We start from the raw sequence: 19,381 nt of genomic DNA, 5'->3' as shown, positions 1-19,381 counted from the left end.
GCGACCTAAGGATTACTGACATAGTCACCTACAGTCCTCCGCTCTACCAACTGAGCTATCGAAGGGGCACGTTAGTCTCTGACGTCAGACGCAGTTTTCACATATGTTCGGAGGAGTTCAGCCTTATATGACATACGAGATATTAAGTTTTTTTTTTTACAAAAAAATAAGGACTTACTTGACCAGGACAAATTTGACCAATAAACAATTAAATTTCATTCAATCTTTATTTCTTGTAGTAATCATTCATACTCCAGCAATTATTTTGAGATATTTACACTTTTTTTTAAAATCACGTTTTGATGTTCTCACTTCCAAACCAGCACTTTTAACCACATCTTATTCCCTCCATTTAACAATGGAGAGACATCCGCACACATTTCGGTTAGCGCCTCAAGGAGAGAGGAGATATGGAGATGAGAACAAACAAATAATACACATTTAGATTTAAAGCAGTTCACCTCGCCTCAGACACTGCACACTGTCACATCAACTCAATCATAGGAAACTTTATATGATATTTAGATCAAAGCCATTTTTAATTACAAGACAAAGATGACTGATTATACAAAATCAGGTTGCTGTGCAGTGTCTGAGCCTCAGTGTAAAAACTGCTGTGGCACATGAAGAAATTGTGGTTCTTCTAACATTTTATATGATCATAAAAACCAACACATCCCTCTACATCTGATGAGAAATGATTCTCTGTAAAAGGCTCAGTGCAGAACAGTATAAGGACCGACATGCCCAAACAAAGCCATCCTTTACCTCACAGAACAGCGAAGGTACGACTTGGTTTAAATGCATTACAACTCGCACTCAGATAAGTCTACCATCAAATTCCTTTTCCAAAGAAAAGATTCAAATCAGCTTCACGCCTGTACACAGAGGAATAAAAAGACACTGTATATAATAATACTGTCTGTAAACAAACTGTAACAAATGAAAAAAGGGCTTAATTAATTAATTCAACATACATGTACAAAATGAAAAAAGGCAATTCAACTTATAATAGTGTCAAGAAAAATGCTATTAAAAAGCAAAGGTGTAGCTACAGTTCATTAAAAACATATTAAAGACGTTACCATGGAGGGAGTACCATCATCATCATCGCTTACATGATGATGTCATCCTCAGAGTCCCAGTTATAACCTGAACTGGGAGTGTTTTTGTGTGACACTGGGCAGGGTGGAGGCAGAGGACAGATGTTTGTTTTGGTCTATTAAACTGCATCTTCGTAGACTACTCATGAGCCTCTGCAGCCAGTGAAACTGAAACTGAAAATCAAAATGCTGCCGTTTAATCAGAAATCAAGATTCAGAAATCCAACTTCTTGGATTTTATCTCATTAGAAGCTAGACATTCGGTTTCTCATTATTGACAGGAGCAATAGACAAGCAAGCAAGCCTCATAGTGCATTCAATGTCATCCAGAAAGTCAGAATTTCCAAATAAGAAAAAGAAAATGCCACAAAAAGTTGGATTTGGAAAGGTTTCTGAGTTCTTATAAAACAGCAAACTCTTTTTTTTTTTTTTGTGTTGTTTGTTGGTTTATGTTGATTTAATCAAATTCAAACTGTTCATTTGTTGCAGATAACCTGGAGACGACAATGTTTGTTTTTCTTTTTTTTTTCAAAAAATAAGAAGCCAAACATGACTTGTTTGTAACTTCCAGCAGAATTCAGACCCAATATGAACCCTCCAGTACTTATGATATGTTCTGACTGTGGGAAAGAACATTAAGGATGTTACTTCTACTTGCCCATCCCACTGGGCTTTAACCCCAGTCCTCAAAGTCAGCATCTTCTTCCTCCAACCCTAATGACAGTTCTTTAACCCAAACTGTAAAAACCTTTTACACCTGTACAGGACTGCACGTAAACTCGTACCGTAGTGGCTTATCAGTAAGACTGGCTCAAATGTCAGGCTGTCGTTTGGTCTTTAGTAATATCAGACAATCATAAACACACATCTGGTATAAAAGAAGAGGTAAATAATGGAATGACGTTAAATGAGGATAAATGATAAATTCTGATCTGTTCCAGCATCTTGTAGGCTGAATGTCACACTCGCCACCAGGGGGCGCAGCATAACCACACTTCAGCCACAAAGCAGGAGGTTTGAAAAAAGCCAGTTCTTTCAAGTACCTGAAAGTACCACACAAGTTAATTTTACTCTACTCCTACACTACTCTACATTCATACACCATCTTCATCCCTCCTCCTGCTCCTCCTCTTTCTTCTTTTCCAGTGCCTTCCCCCTCCACCTCCAGCTTCTTCCTCTCTTTGTCCTTTCTGATCTGCTCTATCGTTTTACCATCTTTTTAAGTCTTTCTCTCAGTAAAGTTAACTTGTTTTTGTCCTAGGTGTTAGTACAGAGTCATTCTTACTTGTATTTAGTACCAAGCTAAAAACCGTGAGCCATTTTTTCTGCCCTCCTTCCTTCCCTCCTCCCCAGTCTGGCTTTCCTCTCAGAGCTGCTGCTTCCTCATACTTCCACCCACTAGTTTGGAAAACTGACGTTTGGACAGCTATTGTCACAGAAGACTGACTTCTGCGGGACAAAACCAAAAATCTTCAAAAACCCAAACGTCCCCCACCCCATGCACCCCTTCTAAGTGCTGGCAGAGTCTTTCTCAGTCCAGGAGCTCCTCCTCTTCCTCCTCCTCTTGTTATTTTCATCGTCAGGCCCCATGTCTCATTCTTTTCCTCCTCCTCCTCTTATGCTGGTGGTGTTGACCATTCACTTTTCCACCAGTGCGTCGTCCTCTGTGATGCCCTGAGCGCGGAGCTCTTCCAGGACGTTGTCCAGGTGTCCGGGGTCCGGGAAGCCGTGACCTGTCAGGTTGGAGCCGAACTCCGTCTTGTGGTGGACCTTGAAGGGAAGTGGACTTTTAGCATCAACAAATGTGATGTTTGTTAGTGTACATCACAAACAATCAGGGTGTAAAGTTACCTCGTTCCAGATGACGGTGTCGGACTCTCCCGTCGTGCTTGAAGTCCCAACTGAGAAGATGAGCCGGCGGTCCCACGCCACAAGGAGCAATCTCAGTACCTGTACACGGGTTGGTCAGGAAATTACATTACCTCTTCAACTCCATTTTTTATGTATAAAACTGCCTGCAGATGCTTAACCCCTCAATCCCAGTGTACATCCAAACGTTATGTTTTCAGGACAGCCAAAATTGTCAGATTATGAGGCTAAAATTATGTAAAATGAATATCAATAGATATTGCATCAGAAACGCCAAACAAAACAACAAAACAGAATTTATTACGAACAGTACTTTGTAGAAATAACACACATATCAACAGTGATTAATCCTTTTCCCATCTGCAATGTATTTCTAACAAATGAAACTATTTACATACTTTCATTTTTTCCTCCAGCAACCTTTTGCTACATACATACATATATATATATATATATATATATATATATATATATATATATATATATATATACTACTACTACTACAATATTTACCTAATATCCTCACAAAACCAACTCCAGCTCAGATTTTCGGCACTATTGTGAATCAAAAATATCTTTTTGGCTTTATTGCATTGTATTTGTTCTTTTCAGACAAACATGTCTGAAACATGTTTCTGCTCATTTGTTGATCTTTGGCTGCTCCTGATTGGATATTAATTTACGCTATCAATTTTAGCCATCTGATAAAAATGTAAACATGTACTTGTCCTTTAAATGATTACTTATTTTATTATGGTATTAATTTTCTTGCCTGCTCCATTTCAGAGCAGATTGTACTGAATGTGTTCCCCTGAACTAAAATGTATTCGATACATACAGTCTCTAACTTAAAATGATATTTTGCGGCTGGATTTTAAACCTCCTCGACGGGATATAAATGCATGGCAAACTTCCATAGATTACCCGAAGAGTAAGCTGTTATCACAATGTACCCCTGGTGGTAGTTACACATACCATTCCTAAGAAACTGCTGGTGGTATAAGGGATAAGCCAATTTTAAGTGGTTTGTGAAAGCATGGTGAGCTGTGTTTACCTTGCGTCCTTTCTCGCTGTCTGGGAGGTAGCAGTGTCGTGGAAAGCCTCTGGCAGTGAAGGGCTTCCCTGGGTTCGGATGCTCTGGTCCCTGAAAGCAGACAGAGAGGATTCAGATCATCTGGTGAAAGCTAAACTTTGGTGCTGGTCTTGAGGTTGACTTGTGACCGACCTGAATGCCTGGTGGGATGTTGTAGATGATGCGGATGGTTTTGCAGTCAGGATGCCCAGGTAGCGAGTGAGGGATGACATGGTATTCCATCTTCCCTGCTGGCTGGTTTCCTGTCTTCACGCCATAGATGGTTTTACATGTTGGACACTGAAGACTGATGGAAAAGGTAAAAATATTACCATTGCAACGCTCAGACATTGGGGAATAAAGATGGCTAATTGTTCCTGAGACCTACCTGCCGTCCTTGTTGCCATTGTTATACATGGCCACCAGACACTGGACGTGGTACTGATGCCCACACTGTGCTAGTCGCCCCACTGACTCTGCTCGGGAAACAGGACCCACACCTGGACCTTTGTATCCAGACGGTCCCCCTAATGGCTCCATACAGATCGTACAGTCCTAAAAAAGAAGAAGATAACGATCAGCATCTTCACCGTCGTTGCTGTCAGTGTGAAACATGCAGGACGGCTCTGACCTCCTCTGGTGGACTTTTTACTTTCTGCAGGTACTTCTTCACGACCTCCTCTGGGGTTTTACCTGCAGAAGGATAAAGGACGGTGAGGTTGATGATTCCACAGCCGATAGGTGACATTTTGGAAGCACTAAAGACGGTGCCCTCACCTTTGCGAGCCTGTTTCTTGGTGGTCTTCCTGCAGCAGTGGCCAAAGCCTGGCACCGGTTTAATGTCACTCTTGCTGACAGGGGGAGGGTGCAGCACCAGCTTTGGAGGCCGGGTAAGACACACAGGCAGAGCAGCTGCGCTCATCAGGATTCCTGTGATCCCTGAAAAAAGCCAGACCAGAGTCCGGTTAGAGGATGTGACCCTTATGTCGGCGACAGCGGCTCTCAGGTGATAAGTGTGCGTTCTCACCGGCCAGAGCAGGGTGGACTGGACTGGATCCATTCAGGTTTTTCACAGGGACGGTGGGCACACTGCAGGAGAAGACATAAATAATTTAATTCCCACATAACCTGAAGAATTAGCAAAGCCACCGAATACTCACAGAGTAAAACTGATGACGGTCATTTTAAACACAAAAGGTAACTCAGACAAAAACTGTGGCAAGAAAAAGTCTGTTTTTTACTTCACTCCTCCCCGAACAAAAATAAAAAAGTTCAGAGTTTCTGTTGCCTCACTGTCTTCTGCTCTCCTCAGACTGGATCGCCTCAGCTCACCAACGAGTGAATGTCTATCCCAAGCTGTGTCTGTGTTTGTGAGAGCTAATCCATGGAGTTTCCATCTGCTCAGTGAGCTCGAAGAGATGGACGTCATGCTGCTGCTTGCTGAGGATTACCTGCTTCGTCACGAGGCACATCATCACCATCACCTCACACTGGCAGAACACACATAATACACACCGCCTCATTTGAAAACAGCATTAAATGTCGAAACAAACGGTGGTCGTTTGGTGTGACTCCAGGAAGAGGAGGTTCTGCCCAATCACGCTGACCCGTTAATCTGATTCAGGTGTTGCATCAGATCCAAAAAAGCTGCATCACAATACAGACTTTGTTGTACAACAGGGATCCCCATCCTGCTGGTTTTCCGGTTATTACCGCTGCAACGCACCTGACTCAGACACAGACAGGCTCTGCTAAATGCAGATTGAATCAGGTGTGTTGCACTCAGAGAGCCTGCAGGATACCAGTCCTCGAGACGGGATCCATAATACCACTGTGGGAACTGGGACAAAACAGAGCCTCCTTCGAGCCAGAGTAGAACCAGCGACCTAAGGATGTCAATGTTAACCACTACAGTCCTCCGCTTCACCAACTGAGCTATCGAAGGGGTATGAGACTGAGCTCTCTCACTGAAGAAAAGTGTTGAAGTCTGGTTCTGGCCCAGGTTCAGGTATGAGGGGCAGAATATGATCTGCAGTTTCCTGTAGTGGGTTCAGCTTTCTGCCAGCGCTTTAAGCTGCTTTCACTCACCCCCGCTCAGCGACACATGACACCAGGCGAGTGAATGACTCACTGATATCTGTGCATGGGGGTGTGTATGAGGAAATGTGTGTGTGAAATGAGTTGTAACTTCCAAGCCTTCAGAGAGAAACAGCAAACAGAAACTGTGAGAACTTAAACAGATCAGCTGCTGTCCCACCAGGGATAAACATCCCAGACAAGGTTGAATACTAAGCAGAACTCTCCTCCATCTGCTTCTATGATGCAGCAGCCATGCAGATAAAACACACAGTCCGGTGAGCTGAAGGGTCCTGCTGCTAATCACAGATTTGTACAGACTGTTGTAAATAAAGAAAAGTCACAGGGATTCAACCAAGCAAACAGCTAACAATGTTGGTTGAGAGTGGAAAAGACCATCTGTTTCAGAAGAGTCAGACTACTGGCATAGAAAACAAAGAAAACATGTAAGTGGATCGCAGAAACTACTGAAACTGGGTTGAGAACTGTTCAATGCATCACTAAAAAGAGAAAAGATGGCGGGGAATCATCGTCTTCCAACAAGAAATATATGTTTAAAAGTCAAAGTAAGAACATTTCCACATGCATAACATACAGTGAACTCAAAGGATTGGGACTGAACAGCTGCGTGGCCACATGAAAACCACTAAACAGTGAGGCTAACCGGAGAAAATGCTTCAAATTGCAAGGAAGAAAATGTTGCCTTGGTCTGGATGGTGATGGCTGCTGGTAGGAATGATCTCCACTACCTTTCTGTCTCACACTGGCGTTTCAGACACTTCACACTGAACACAATCTGTTGTGGGGGATGTGAGAAATCTTTCACTATTTTCAACAGCTGATAAAGTATTTTTTGTGGACAATCAGCTCCAGGATTTGCACCATTATCCCTGCATAGGACCAGCCTTTTTGATCAGTATGTTCAGTCTCTTTATGTCTCTGGCTAAGATGCTGCTGCCCCATGCCGAGTCCAAGGTGACGGAAGAGGACATTCATATGTGATGAAGGAAATTATTATCTGTCCAGTCTGGCAAAATATAATCATTCATCATTTTTTACCACTTGTAAACCTTCTGAAGTCATTTCCTCTGAGAGACCAAACAGTTCTTTCCCCTTAACAACAATGTCCCACACATCACTCCACAGCAAGTAATCATTTACACTTAGTGAGCAAAGTTTTCCTGACATATCCACGCCAAGCATCAGTTGGCAGCGATTACGTTGATGAGATGAGCTTGGCTGTCATATGCAGACAAAGTGGTTTAACACAGATGAGTGACCCACTCATTGATGACGACCGGGAAACACCGACAGTAAGCATGAGACAGAGTCAAGCGGTGACGACACAAATGCAATAATCACGTTGGAGCCATTCATATTAATAGGCTGCTGCGTTAGCATGGAAGGCCTTACACAGCGGAGCTCTGAGTCAGGCCTGATCCAAGATAAGCCTCCCTTTAACACACTTTCCAGGTGCTCCACTGATGCTCTGATGACGCATACACAGACACACACATAAACATACATACATACAAATATATATATATACATATATATATATATATATATATATATATATATATATATATATATATATATATATATATATATATATATATATATATATGTATATATATATATATATATATGTATGTATATATATATATATGTATATATATATATATTTGTATACTTATATACACTTTAAGACAAATTATGATTATGGGTCTACATTATCAGCAAACATTTCATTTTAGGTATCTGGAAGTGACTAATCCAGTATTTCACAGTATTGTCAGAGTAACTTTTCCAGAGCTAGAAGTATTTATACTTCTTTTTCTCGTCGCTGGACATCAATCATCCACAACATGCTCACAGCCTCCCTCTCAGCTCTACCTCCTTGCCCATTTTTGTATTACCAGGGAGAGACAACTCAAGTGACACTACCAATATGGCGATGGTAGGAACCGCCCACCAAGCTTCAATTCAGCTCTTCAGAAACCGATGGGTGACATCATGGAGGCTCTGTTCATCTTTTATACACAGTCTATGATTTTTACTCATGTCAGTACTTTGTATTCGAAAGTACTCAAACATAAGTACTTCTACACATCCATGATTTAAACTGTTACTACATATGAAATAGCAAGCAATAATAAATATTTCAAAATAAATAAAATTTAGAAAAAACTGTGACAAGCTTCGGACCTGTTCTGGTAACAGTGTAGACGGTCATTTAGGGTGCATACACATCAGAATAGTCTGCTAGACTTGGTACGATAGGAGACTCTGCTCAGTTGGAGGGTGGTGGATCCATGCGGACTGAGATTGCGTTCACATAACACTTTGGTCAAACAAGCCAGCCAATCACAATAATATTTCCCCATTCTCACCAAAAGTGGCGCTGCACGAGTATTTAGCAAAAGAGAGGACAAGACCTGTGTGAAGAAGAAAACTGGAGTACAAAATTATCGCTGTTTTGAATTTTTTCATTTTGTCTTATGCAAGTAAACTACAGAAATACACTGCAACAATGGATGAGTATGAACAACAGCCATCGCTATGTATTAACCCACAATGCAATGCTACGTTAAATGCAGGAAGTGACTTTTTTTGTCGCCCGATTCCTGTATTTGGTCCGCTTGAAACGGACTTAGACCTGACTTTGTAGGCGGACCGAGTCCACTTCTTTGACCCGAATCAGAATCTTTTTGCCGTATTCACGTTTCCTTAAACAAAGAGGACTTTCCAAGCAAATATACTGGGATTCGAAAATCAAAAAGGCTGATGTGAACATGCCCTTAATTTGCCGAAATGTTCATGACACTCCCCCTTCTCATCACAAACTCCCTCAGCTTTGTCTCACACACCATGTCCACCCCTCCTCACCTACTCCTACTCCCTCCCACACAGATAGACATCAACTGAACTCATTGACATAGTTGACAAAACCCTCTCTTAAACACTACACTCTTACACATGTTGCATCCAACACACATTCTTCCACACAATATTTGGTTCTACTTCAGGAAAAATAAAATGACTTTGCTGACATAAGAACAAACAAAATATCTGTACATTTTAATCTGGATTGCACTGACACATGAAATATTCTCTGATGAATGTGGAGGCTCAAATATATAGATCTAACCTTCTATCAGGTTTAAAGGAAACAAATTTAGCCTTTGGGCGGACAGCAGTTTAAACTGTTTTAAGCCGAGTGGTGAGGCTATCAGACGAGCATCAGCACCAAGCTGCCGTCAGACTCAGACACCAGACAACTGTTTGGTCTGGCCGTCTGGTCTCGTTGAACTAGGGCTCGATCTGGTATGCTGTCCCATTCTTCACAGAGAATAAAGAACAGCATTAATTAGCCGACACCCTCCATATCTCATGAGATGTATAACATGTTCACTTTCACATAACTAATTTATTTTATATAGTAAAAACCTGATTTATTTTTTGTTTCCTTTTTTCTTTAACCTCATCTCTGATTACACAGATATTTTCACAGTAATTTGACTTTAATTTCATTGCGGGGTTAAGTTTAAAACAGGATTATAATGAATTCAATATGTATGTCTTCTGTGTGGTTATATGTGTCAAAGTTTTTGTTAAAAATCACATCTTAAGGTGTGCAATTGCACAGGGTCATAGAGGTTTCTCAATTCTCTAAAACCTCTGGAGACAGCTCAGGGCTGCATGGCAGGGCAGGCCATAAGCTGTACCCTCCTCTTCCTCAGTCATGTTGCTAAAAGAAGACCATTATTTTTGTTCTTTTCACTATATAAAAATGGACAGAGCCTCTGTGACGTCACCAGTGGGTTTTTAAAAAACTGAATTGAAGGTTTTTGGCGATTCCCAATGTGGCCAAAATGGCCACATTGAAAATACTAAATGAGCAAAGAGATAGAGCTGAGGGGTGCTGTGAGCATGGAGATGGATGATTGACATCAAACCTGACCTGTCGGTAGTTAAGAGCTAACCAAGCTAACCAGCTAATGAAGGTAGGTGGGCTAAAGCTAGGTCACGTTCTTAGCTGGCTAAAACACATGGTTGTGCTACACTTTGCTTTGTGTATCTGTCAATCAAAAGGAAACGCCCCCACTTACGTCAAATTTTGGGATTGAATTATTTTCAGGCTGTAAACATGTTTTTTTCTGCTGTGAAGTTGTCCTTTGCAACATAGAAATTGCTGTTTTGCAACAGATGCTTCGGCACAGGTATCAAACTCCAGTCCTTGAGGGCTGGTTTCCTGTAGATTTTTGTTTTCTCCATGCTCCAATACACCAGACCAAAATTCCTTATTACAGTGATAAGAAGTTGCTGGATCCATTAGATTAGAATCAGCGGTGTTGGAAGAGGGAAACAACACAGACGTGCCGGATATCAGCCCTCGAGGACTGGAGTTCAACACCCCTGCCCTAGGGGATGAGGGGGAATACACAACTTCCAGCACTTCCACATAGGCCTCACTTTTAACCACCGGAGGTTGCTACTTGTTTCAGAAATAACTTCTTGCTCTCTTGTTGATCTTTGTCTGCTTCTGATTTAGTATTACCCTAAATTTAAGTTGTCTAGTTGGTTGAAAGTTTTCCTGAAAGTGGCTTCATCATAATTTCCAGTTGAAAATAGAAGTCTCTTAGCAACAGTGTTGACAGTGATATACTTATAAAAATGAATATTACAAAAATCTGATGAAAAAAAATAATGCACCTCTCCCCAACTGTCTTTTGAATGTGTTGAAGACCTGCTGTTAAAATGACAACAAAATAAACAAACAATATATTGAGTTTAAACAGCCTACAAATAAAAGTCCTGGACGCCTCCGTGGTGAGGCAAACCAGTCGATCAAACACCACACGAACAGAGCTGAAACTGCTCACATCCTATTCCTTCATCTTGTCACAACGCCCTCTGTCTCCCATAGAAGCCTGTTGATTCACTAACAGGTGTCTCGCCAGCTTCACTGGTACTCGGCTCTTTTCTCTGTCCAAAATTAAGTGAGACCTCCAGGGTTTCTGTCTACCAACCCCCCCTCGATTCATTTGCTTTCCCTTAGTATGCTGTCTGTGCCACCATCGCCCCCAAAACTTCAACACGGCACATCTTCCTCCCACCCATTCATTCTCTTTGTTTTGCTCCCATCAACCCCCACTGCACATTCTTCATTGCTGCCCTGCTAGACTTGCCAATATTTACTTCTGCTGCATGTGAGAGGGGAGGACAATGTGTGTGTATGTGTGTGTTAAATGCCTTCGCAGTCAGCCAGTATTCCGTGTGTGCGTTTATGTGTGTCACCTCCCTCTTTCTCTGCTGTTGGCCTGATTTCTGCACCATAGTGTGATCAATCTTTGACAGTCTGCTGACTCGTCTCTTTGTCTTTCTCACCCCAACTACCATCACCCCGTCCCTCAGCTCTTGTCTTAGGCTGTCTCAGTTGGAGGTTGTCGACACACGCACATAAATACATCCATACATATCTATATATAACCATACACCCCTCCCCTCAGGACTGTGAATGTCTTGGGGTGGCGAGCAATGGTGCTGCCTGCAGAAGAACCATTGTTCAATACCCCACTTATAAATATGCAGATTATGACCATGCTGCCTGTTCACCATCCAAAAGAAACCCCCCACTTTTAAAAGATACTTTGAGTTGGGGAAGTGAGGCGTTTTTATTAACTGGGATGTCGCCACTGAGAACAGCCCAATCTGGCTTCAGAAAACCAAGTGCAAAGATAAACTTTGTTGAAAATGACTGGTGATAACAAAGTTGAAAATGATATTATAAACAACTTACATTAATTCATATATAATACATTAAAAAAATAAAGAAAAATACTTGAGTAGCAGGAGGAGCTTAGTATGTATGAAGCTCAGCTGAGCAAATTTGTTTGGCACACAAACCAGGAAAAAGAAATAAATATGGCTTTAATTCTTGTACTGCCTTTGATACTGTGGATACTGGCAAACATTAAAGTGGAACTATTGTGTGCATTTCAGGCTAATTTATTTTTATTTCTGAGCCCAGAAGGGCTGGGATTGATCGAGTTATTGCCACAAATCGCTTTATTTACTTCAGACCGACCCTCTCCGTAGGCTGTCAGATCAGCCTGCGGGCAAAACGAGTGGATTGAGACTCTTCCACATTAAGGCCCGCCTCTCACCAGATATAAACTGCCACTGATTGGTCAGCTGCCACTGCACTACATCGGGAGCGCGCACCGCAACTGCTTTCGCCAGCATTGTAACATCTCATAAACAGAAGGATTAGGCTAATATGAACTCAATAAAAAAACAAAATACAATGTCAACACATAGCATACAGCCCTATATGTTGGAACCTGAATCAGACCCTGAAAACGAAGTGGAAAACAGCAACCCACAGCAATGAATGCAGCAGGATGTCTGTCTTTGGTCAACTCACCAGCCATCGTTTAAAATAACTTTATCCAACGTTTTCCACCCGCCTGATGTATTTGTACATGCCCTTGTTAACCAGTAGAAGGTAACCAATCACCGAACCTTATCCCCCGGGACGTCACAAGGATTTCAAAGTAGAAAAAACTCTCTAAAACTACGCATTTTTAGTCACCATGGAAACCGAACGCAGAGAGTGCTGGAACTCAAACTCCAACTCAAACATGCGTTTAGGTGATAAAAAACAGTGCCATTCACATGTCTGATGAGGATTCAACGCTGTAATACTGTAGAAAGCTCAGAAAATTCAAAATACCATAATAGGACCCCTTTAAGGCAAATTTATATCAGATTTTTTTTATTAATAATTTTGGAAAAAGATTTAAATCGGATTAATTTTGCTCATCAGTGGCTCTCTTATTATGAAGTGATGCAAGTTTTACTAATGAAACCTCACACAATATCAGCAACAATAACAGCCATGATTGTAATCATGTTTATGTCAACAGATTTAGAATAAAAAAGAGGATCCAATTTCAGATTTTGGAATCTGTGCCTCTTTAGTTATTGTGCTTCCTTTTGATGGTGAGCTAAGGGCCACTGGGAGTATTAACAACAACAAAAAAAAACAAAAAACAAAAAACCACAACAAATTAAAACCTAGCACTTTAATTACAATTTAACCATAAACTGTAAAGATGGATGGAGCCATCGTGACGTCGCCCTTAAATTTCTAAAAAGCTGGACTGAAGTTCATTGGACGGTTCCTACCATCGCCATATTGGTAGCATTATGTGTGTTGTCTTTCCCAAATACAAAAATGGTTGAGTTGAGTTGAGAGGGGGCTGTCAATGTGGGGGTAGAAGAAATTAAACTATCAAACTCCGGCCTGCCTGTTGCTAAGAGCTATCCAAGCTAACCTGGAGCTAACAGGTGCTAACTAACAAAGATGAGCGGTAAGTCACGCTGTTAACCGACTAAAAACCATTGTTCCACATTCCTACTTCTTGAAGCGGGATATCATGTACCTGTCAATCAAAAGGCCACGCCCCTAAATTCGCCAACCTTTGAGATAAAATAACATCTCAACAGAAGAGTTAGAAAAAATCACTCCTCGCGCAGTTGTCATAAAGGTAAACCTGACCTATAAACCTAAAAGGGATTTTTGTACCAGGCTGTAAACATGTTTATTTCTTCTGAGAAGTTGGCCTTTTTAACATAGGAATCAATGAGGATTTGCTCTGTTTTGGAACCCCTAGAGGATGAAGGGAGAACTGCAATTTTTTGGCACTTAGTCTTCACTTTTAACCACCGGAGTTTGCCATTGGTTTTAACTGAATAACATTTAATGTAATATTAAATGTCAGTGAGGGTTAAAACTGATTTAATGAACATTGTTTTTTTGTATCTACAGTATGTCTCGGTGGCTTGTGGTTAGATCAAGTATTGTGGCTGCAATGTGGTTTTCTCATTGCTGCTTTTTGTTTTTTCTTCAATGATGGAAAGCACTCTGACTTGCAAGTCTTCTGTATGAAAAGTGGTTTGCAAAATAAACTTTGATGGATTAATCAAATAGGTCAGGCGGCTAAAAAAAAATTAGGGCAGCAGAGATGAAAATAAAAATAAACCAAGAAGGAGGCTGGAAACTCTCAGTAAAAGAGTTGGGAAGGGAATGAGGGAGAGAGGGGGAAGGAGAGGAACATAGAAGAGTAAAAAACTGAGCATTGTGCTGTTAATGTGGCCCAGACTCAGATAATCCAACAAAGGTTACTGTGGAGACCAACAATGGGGCTCCGAGGGGCCCCGAGCTCTGAGACGGGACTAGAGAGGAGGGGGGTGGGGAAGGAGAGACAGAAAGGAGGCACTACCAGAAAAACATACATCTGACCAAAACTTTAGCTGGAAAGTTTTTTATCTGCAAAAACAGAAAACACATCACTTCCTGTGCAGGATGACAAGAAAAGTCAAACACACGTTTTAAAACACGAAGTGGGAGGATTTTATGAATCAGCAAACAGTGTGTGTTGGTTAATATTTTTTAAATGTAGTAGAAGAAGAAGTTAAACTGAGACTGGAGGCAGATTGAAATCAATCACTTCCTCTTACAAGGTTACATGCAGTTTATATACCAGCTTTGTTCAGGTCCTGTCACAAGACTAAGGTTGCACAAAGAAACCAGGCCTGTTTACATCAATTGGTTGTTTGTTCACAACTAAAACTACTGCCTGCTACTACAAAGAAGGAGGAAACAAAACCAGTCATCTCAGCCAAATATGAGCAAACCCATCACAAAAATGTTTTTTTTCTTTCCAGAAGATTTCCCCAAGAGTGGGGTGGATTTCTTAGAGATGTTTATCTAAAACAGCTGATCATTCATGTGACCTTCTGATAGTAACATGTACACATTATTTTCGAAAAAGACAAAAACAATCTTTTTTGCAAACAACTTTATATTTCTATCAATTAGACTCATAAAAAACTTTAAAACCACCCGAAGCAGAGTTGAAGGACCCAACTAATGAATCCAGCTGTAAATTTTTAGATTTTATCATTTCCATTCGAAAATAACCAATCAGAAATATTGGGGCTGTGACGATATGCTTTTGTCCAGATTTGATTTGATTTCAATTTTTTGGGTGCCGATTTGATTTAAATTGTGATTCTTACAATTCTTCAATATTGCTTATTTTCGTAGATTAAAAACAAAGAAAATGTATAAAACTCTTTTTGCTTACATTTTCTTGATTTCAATTAGGAAAAAACAACACAGTAGCCAGATAATCATTCTGTTGCTAAAACCCCAATGAAGATAAGTAAAAAGATCAATAAAAACAATAAAAATTACAAAAGTTTTATGGTGGATTAATTTTATTTATTTGAAAAAAAAAAAAAAAAAAAGATTTTTTAACAAAAAAAAAAAAAAAATTTTTAAAATTGTGAAGCAAAAAAATCCTGATATTCAATTTCTTTATTTGATTTTCCCAACCCCTAGGAAATATTCAGGTACAGTTTGCTGTTTTACACGTTGATCGCAGCAGCTGCAGATCCCATGTCATTTCATTCACTTTTTTACACCACTTAGTCCCATTCAGGGAGGTGGGTAAGCTGGAGTCTATCCCAGCTATTAGCAGGCAAGAGGCAGGGTACACCTGGACAGGTCACCAGTCCATCGCAGACATTATGTCCATGTTCTTCCATAAACCATTCACTGCCTCACCATCAAATCTAAAGACTCTCCTCAGAGTTCAAATTATTATTATTACTCTAATAACTATCCATACATAAACAGTGTAAATACTATGTTACAACAATATACTGATCAACTTGTTAATTACTATAACATGAGCACTTGTTATTTTTACAAGACTTGATTACATTTTATTGTTTCACTATTCGGCAACAAGATTCCAGCTGACCGTAAATGTCGCTGTGGGAATGGGTTTATTTATTTTTTATTCTTTCTTTCTGTTTAAACAAGTCATGCTCAGGTATTGATAAATGTAAACTCCCTGATTAACTGGCTTCCTCTTCAAACTAAACCGTAAACAGGCAATGGCTGTTTATGTCAATAGCAGTAAAAATTAACTGGCCATCCATACCTGGATAATAACCCCTCCTGACTTTCCATTTTTGATTTATCTATTAATCATAGATATTAATATTAATTTCTTAACATTATTATATTATTACATCATGATCAAAGTTCTCTTGGTATTGTAGTACATCTTCACGGTGTTACCCTCAACTGCATTTTATAATTGCTATTCACATATGAATATAAGTTATTTTCATGCTGATATGCAGACAGACACACATCGCATAAGACTCTATTGTATTTAACCTCTCAAGATCCATTCTTTCTGCCTCTTATCTGAACTGACATATCCCAAAATAAATTAAGTATATCTTAAAAACTACAATGGCTGTATGTATAACATTAGTATCAACAGAAAGCTGAAATATGTAAAATGACTAGAGTAGTGTTAGAATCTAGATTTATGTGAGTAAAAATCACCTGAACACAACAGAAAATTAAAATTTTTATCTCTGTCTACAAAAAAGAGAAAATGTTTAGAGTAAAACTAGTCATTTAATCATAGGACAGCAGTTTACCTAGGAATTAGTAAAGTAATGTCTGATGAGTAACTGTGTAAAAGTAGCAGCTAAAACCTGAGAGAACCTGAGCAGTTTTCCATGTGTTTTAACACAGATGTGTCCCGAAGGCTTATGTCAACAGCCCAGTGGTTGATTTTTTATGACTGACACCTTTATCGACCAATCATGCTCCAGAGAAACAAAAATAGTGTTCTAGAAAGAATTAACTTGAAGGTGTTAAATTTTAAGAACAGTATTCACGTCACTGTGAAAACTTTTACTGTTATCATTTATTTTATAGAGGAGAACACATTAGCAGAGCTCTTTAACGCTGGAATAAATCTTTTTACCCAAATCAACAAAACAAACAAAAAAACAAAAAAAAAACCCCACCTCACAGGCTATGTACACACATAAAACATTTTGTAAAACGGAATACCCCGTTTTCAAAAAAATCATTTTTAATGCCGTAAATCTGTGCTTTTGTGTGGATGACAGGTCAAAACGTAGAAATATACCTTTGTTTTGTGAGATACCCAGCTACGTGTGGGCAAGCCACAGACAGACAACACAAAAGACCCTGTTGTTTGTGCAACACAACAAACATAGGCCTGTAAAAGTTCTGTTTCCATGCCTCATATGGGTTCTTTGTGGTAATATTTATTTCAGAACGAAGTGTAGCTTCCACCTAATCTCACATATCCGAGGTTTTAAATTTATTCTGGATCTTAAATCTCAGCACAAAAAACAGAAGACCAAGCAGGACTGAATGAGAGTGAAAGTTCACACCTCTGAGATAAATCCCTCACAGACTGATGATTATTACAACCGTGGACACAGTAAGGGCTGGGAAGTGTGCACTTATTTAGCACTTCTTGCCTGAGCATGTATAATGGGAAGAGCGTTTAAGCATGTTTGAACTTGTCAGAGGACATGTGCAGATGTTTTTGTCAGCATGTCTGAGCAGACTTCACAAATGTTGGCTTGTAACATGTGTGAAACTGCTTCAATGTTGCAACACGCTGCTGCTAGTGTGTGCATGTATTTGTGGGTTTGTTTGCTTACCCAGATGCGATGAGTGCTCTGGACTGCGCCATGGCGATCCTCTGTAACGCTGGCCTGCTTAGCCCCGCTAAGCTCGATCGCTGTGGCAACGGGGCGTGGCACACTGTTGGTGTACGCTGTGGCTTCATCACCACTGTTGATGGAGATGGCACAGGGGATGGGGGCGTGGTCACGCCGCTGGCAGGGGTGATCAATGTGGCAGTCGGCACCGATTCGCCTGCTGAGGATGAGGAGGATGATTGCTTAGGTGGAATGGACGGCGGGATAAGGTTTTGATTAGAGGAGGGGGGCTGAGGGGGTGGCAGGGATGGGGGAGGCGGCCTGTTGGAAGAAATCCCCATTGAAGAAGTGCCAGCAGTGAGAGCCACCAGCGACTGGGCGAAAAGCTGGGCGTTCCTCCGTGGGGAGGCTGTGTTTTTGGTGATAGCGAGGCCATGCGGCAGCGTCTGGTAGTAGTTGGCGTTGGAGTTGGAGTTCTGCTGCTGTCCTCGTCCCAGAGTGGTGGACTTGGATGGACTCAGAGGTTTGGAGGGGGTTGGTGCTAAGTTCTTGGGCCGTTGGATGGTTAATGAGCGTCTTCCAAGAGTCTGTATTGCTGCTCCACCACCTGTGTTGGTTTTTACACTGAGGACCAGCATGCACTGCTGGCAGGAGCAAGGCTGGCCCAGTCCAGCAGCCTGTAGGCCTCCATTAGAGGTGATAGAGCTTCCAACGCCCATGCTGGCTCCTGACACTCCAACACCCAGCAGGGCTCCGGTCAGCCCTCCTCCAACACCTCCACCTTTGGGTACAGGGAGAGGACCTGAGACTAAAGGATAAGTTATGTCTGCACGCCTCTGGATCCTGCGACACCTCTGGCTCTGCCTGTTCACCTGCAAGATGGAAACATTCATGATGTTCGGACCTTAGAAAATGTGAAATGGCTAAGAATGTACCCAAATCAAACCTGGGTCATGTTCTGGAAGTCAATGAGGTAGCAGAAGCCGAGTGGAGTCAAGTCAAGGCAGGTCTGCTGTCGACTGTGGGCGCTCTCAATGGCGATGGCCACCTCCATGTCATACGGTGTCCATGTACCCGCATCATTTTCCCACTCCCATTGCCAGCCCTGACCTGGTGCTGAGGCCGGATCATAAAAACTCCTCCGCACCGGACGGATGGTTCCTGATCCGAAGAGAAACAACAAAGGAAGACGGTTAAAGTTTCTTTAAAGTTATAGAAATAGAAATACATTACGGAGTTACTTTTAACTTATTTCATTAACCTTTTTTCATAACTGTTTGCAAATTCTGACTTTTGATCTCAAAACTTCTGAACCTTTAATCCTGTATGTACATATGAAACATACATCAAATGAGACCTTCTGCATCCCATTATGGTTGAAACTTTGTTTAAAACCATGTTGTACAAAATCTGATACTTGTCTTCTGCCCCCTAGTGCACAACTTTTACACTACAATTACTTGAACATCACCTGGTAATAAACAACAGATATACAAAAATGTAGTAAATTTAAAAAAAAGTTCATTTTCTCCACATTTTTTTCTGTGGGTCAGGCTTTACGAGGTTAAATATCCCACATCTTGGGATTAAAGTTTTTTTTTTGTTTCACATTTCATAAGTATCATATTTTCCGTGGCGCACTTAAAAGCCTTTTATTTTCTAAAAAAAATTACAGGTG

At 40.8% G+C, this 19,381-nt stretch overlaps 1 protein-coding gene across 2 annotated transcripts in view; it reads right to left on the bottom strand.

Annotated features, from left to right (window-relative positions):
* Positions 1-208: 208 nt before the first annotated feature.
* The window catches only part of LOC306774301 (E3 ubiquitin-protein ligase DTX4-like), a 35,609-nt gene continuing 16,436 nt past the window's right edge, over positions 209-19,381 (bottom strand). For both annotated transcript variants that reach the window (XM_079264303.1, XM_079264302.1), the window contains exons 3-12: positions 18,650-18,864; positions 17,704-18,575; positions 5,072-5,133; positions 4,822-4,983; positions 4,676-4,737; positions 4,433-4,599; positions 4,198-4,351; positions 4,027-4,116; positions 2,955-3,053; positions 209-2,873 (exon numbers count right to left, since the gene is read on the bottom strand). In XM_079264303.1, coding sequence (XP_079120429.1) covers positions 2,742-2,873; positions 2,955-3,053; positions 4,027-4,116; positions 4,198-4,351; positions 4,433-4,599; positions 4,676-4,737; positions 4,822-4,983; positions 5,072-5,133; positions 17,704-18,575; positions 18,650-18,864 — 2,015 coding nt within the window. In that variant the 3' untranslated portion in view covers positions 209-2,741. The remainder of the gene's footprint in view (positions 2,874-2,954; positions 3,054-4,026; positions 4,117-4,197; positions 4,352-4,432; positions 4,600-4,675; positions 4,738-4,821; positions 4,984-5,071; positions 5,134-17,703; positions 18,576-18,649; positions 18,865-19,381) is intronic.

This window comes from Telmatherina bonti, assembly GCF_933228915.1.
Source record: "Telmatherina bonti genome assembly, chromosome: 3".
NCBI classification, from domain to species: domain Eukaryota; kingdom Metazoa; phylum Chordata; class Actinopteri; order Atheriniformes; family Telmatherinidae; genus Telmatherina; species Telmatherina bonti.
The sequence above is the reverse complement of the archived record's forward strand: the minus strand, read 5'-3'. Positions and strand labels throughout refer to the sequence as shown.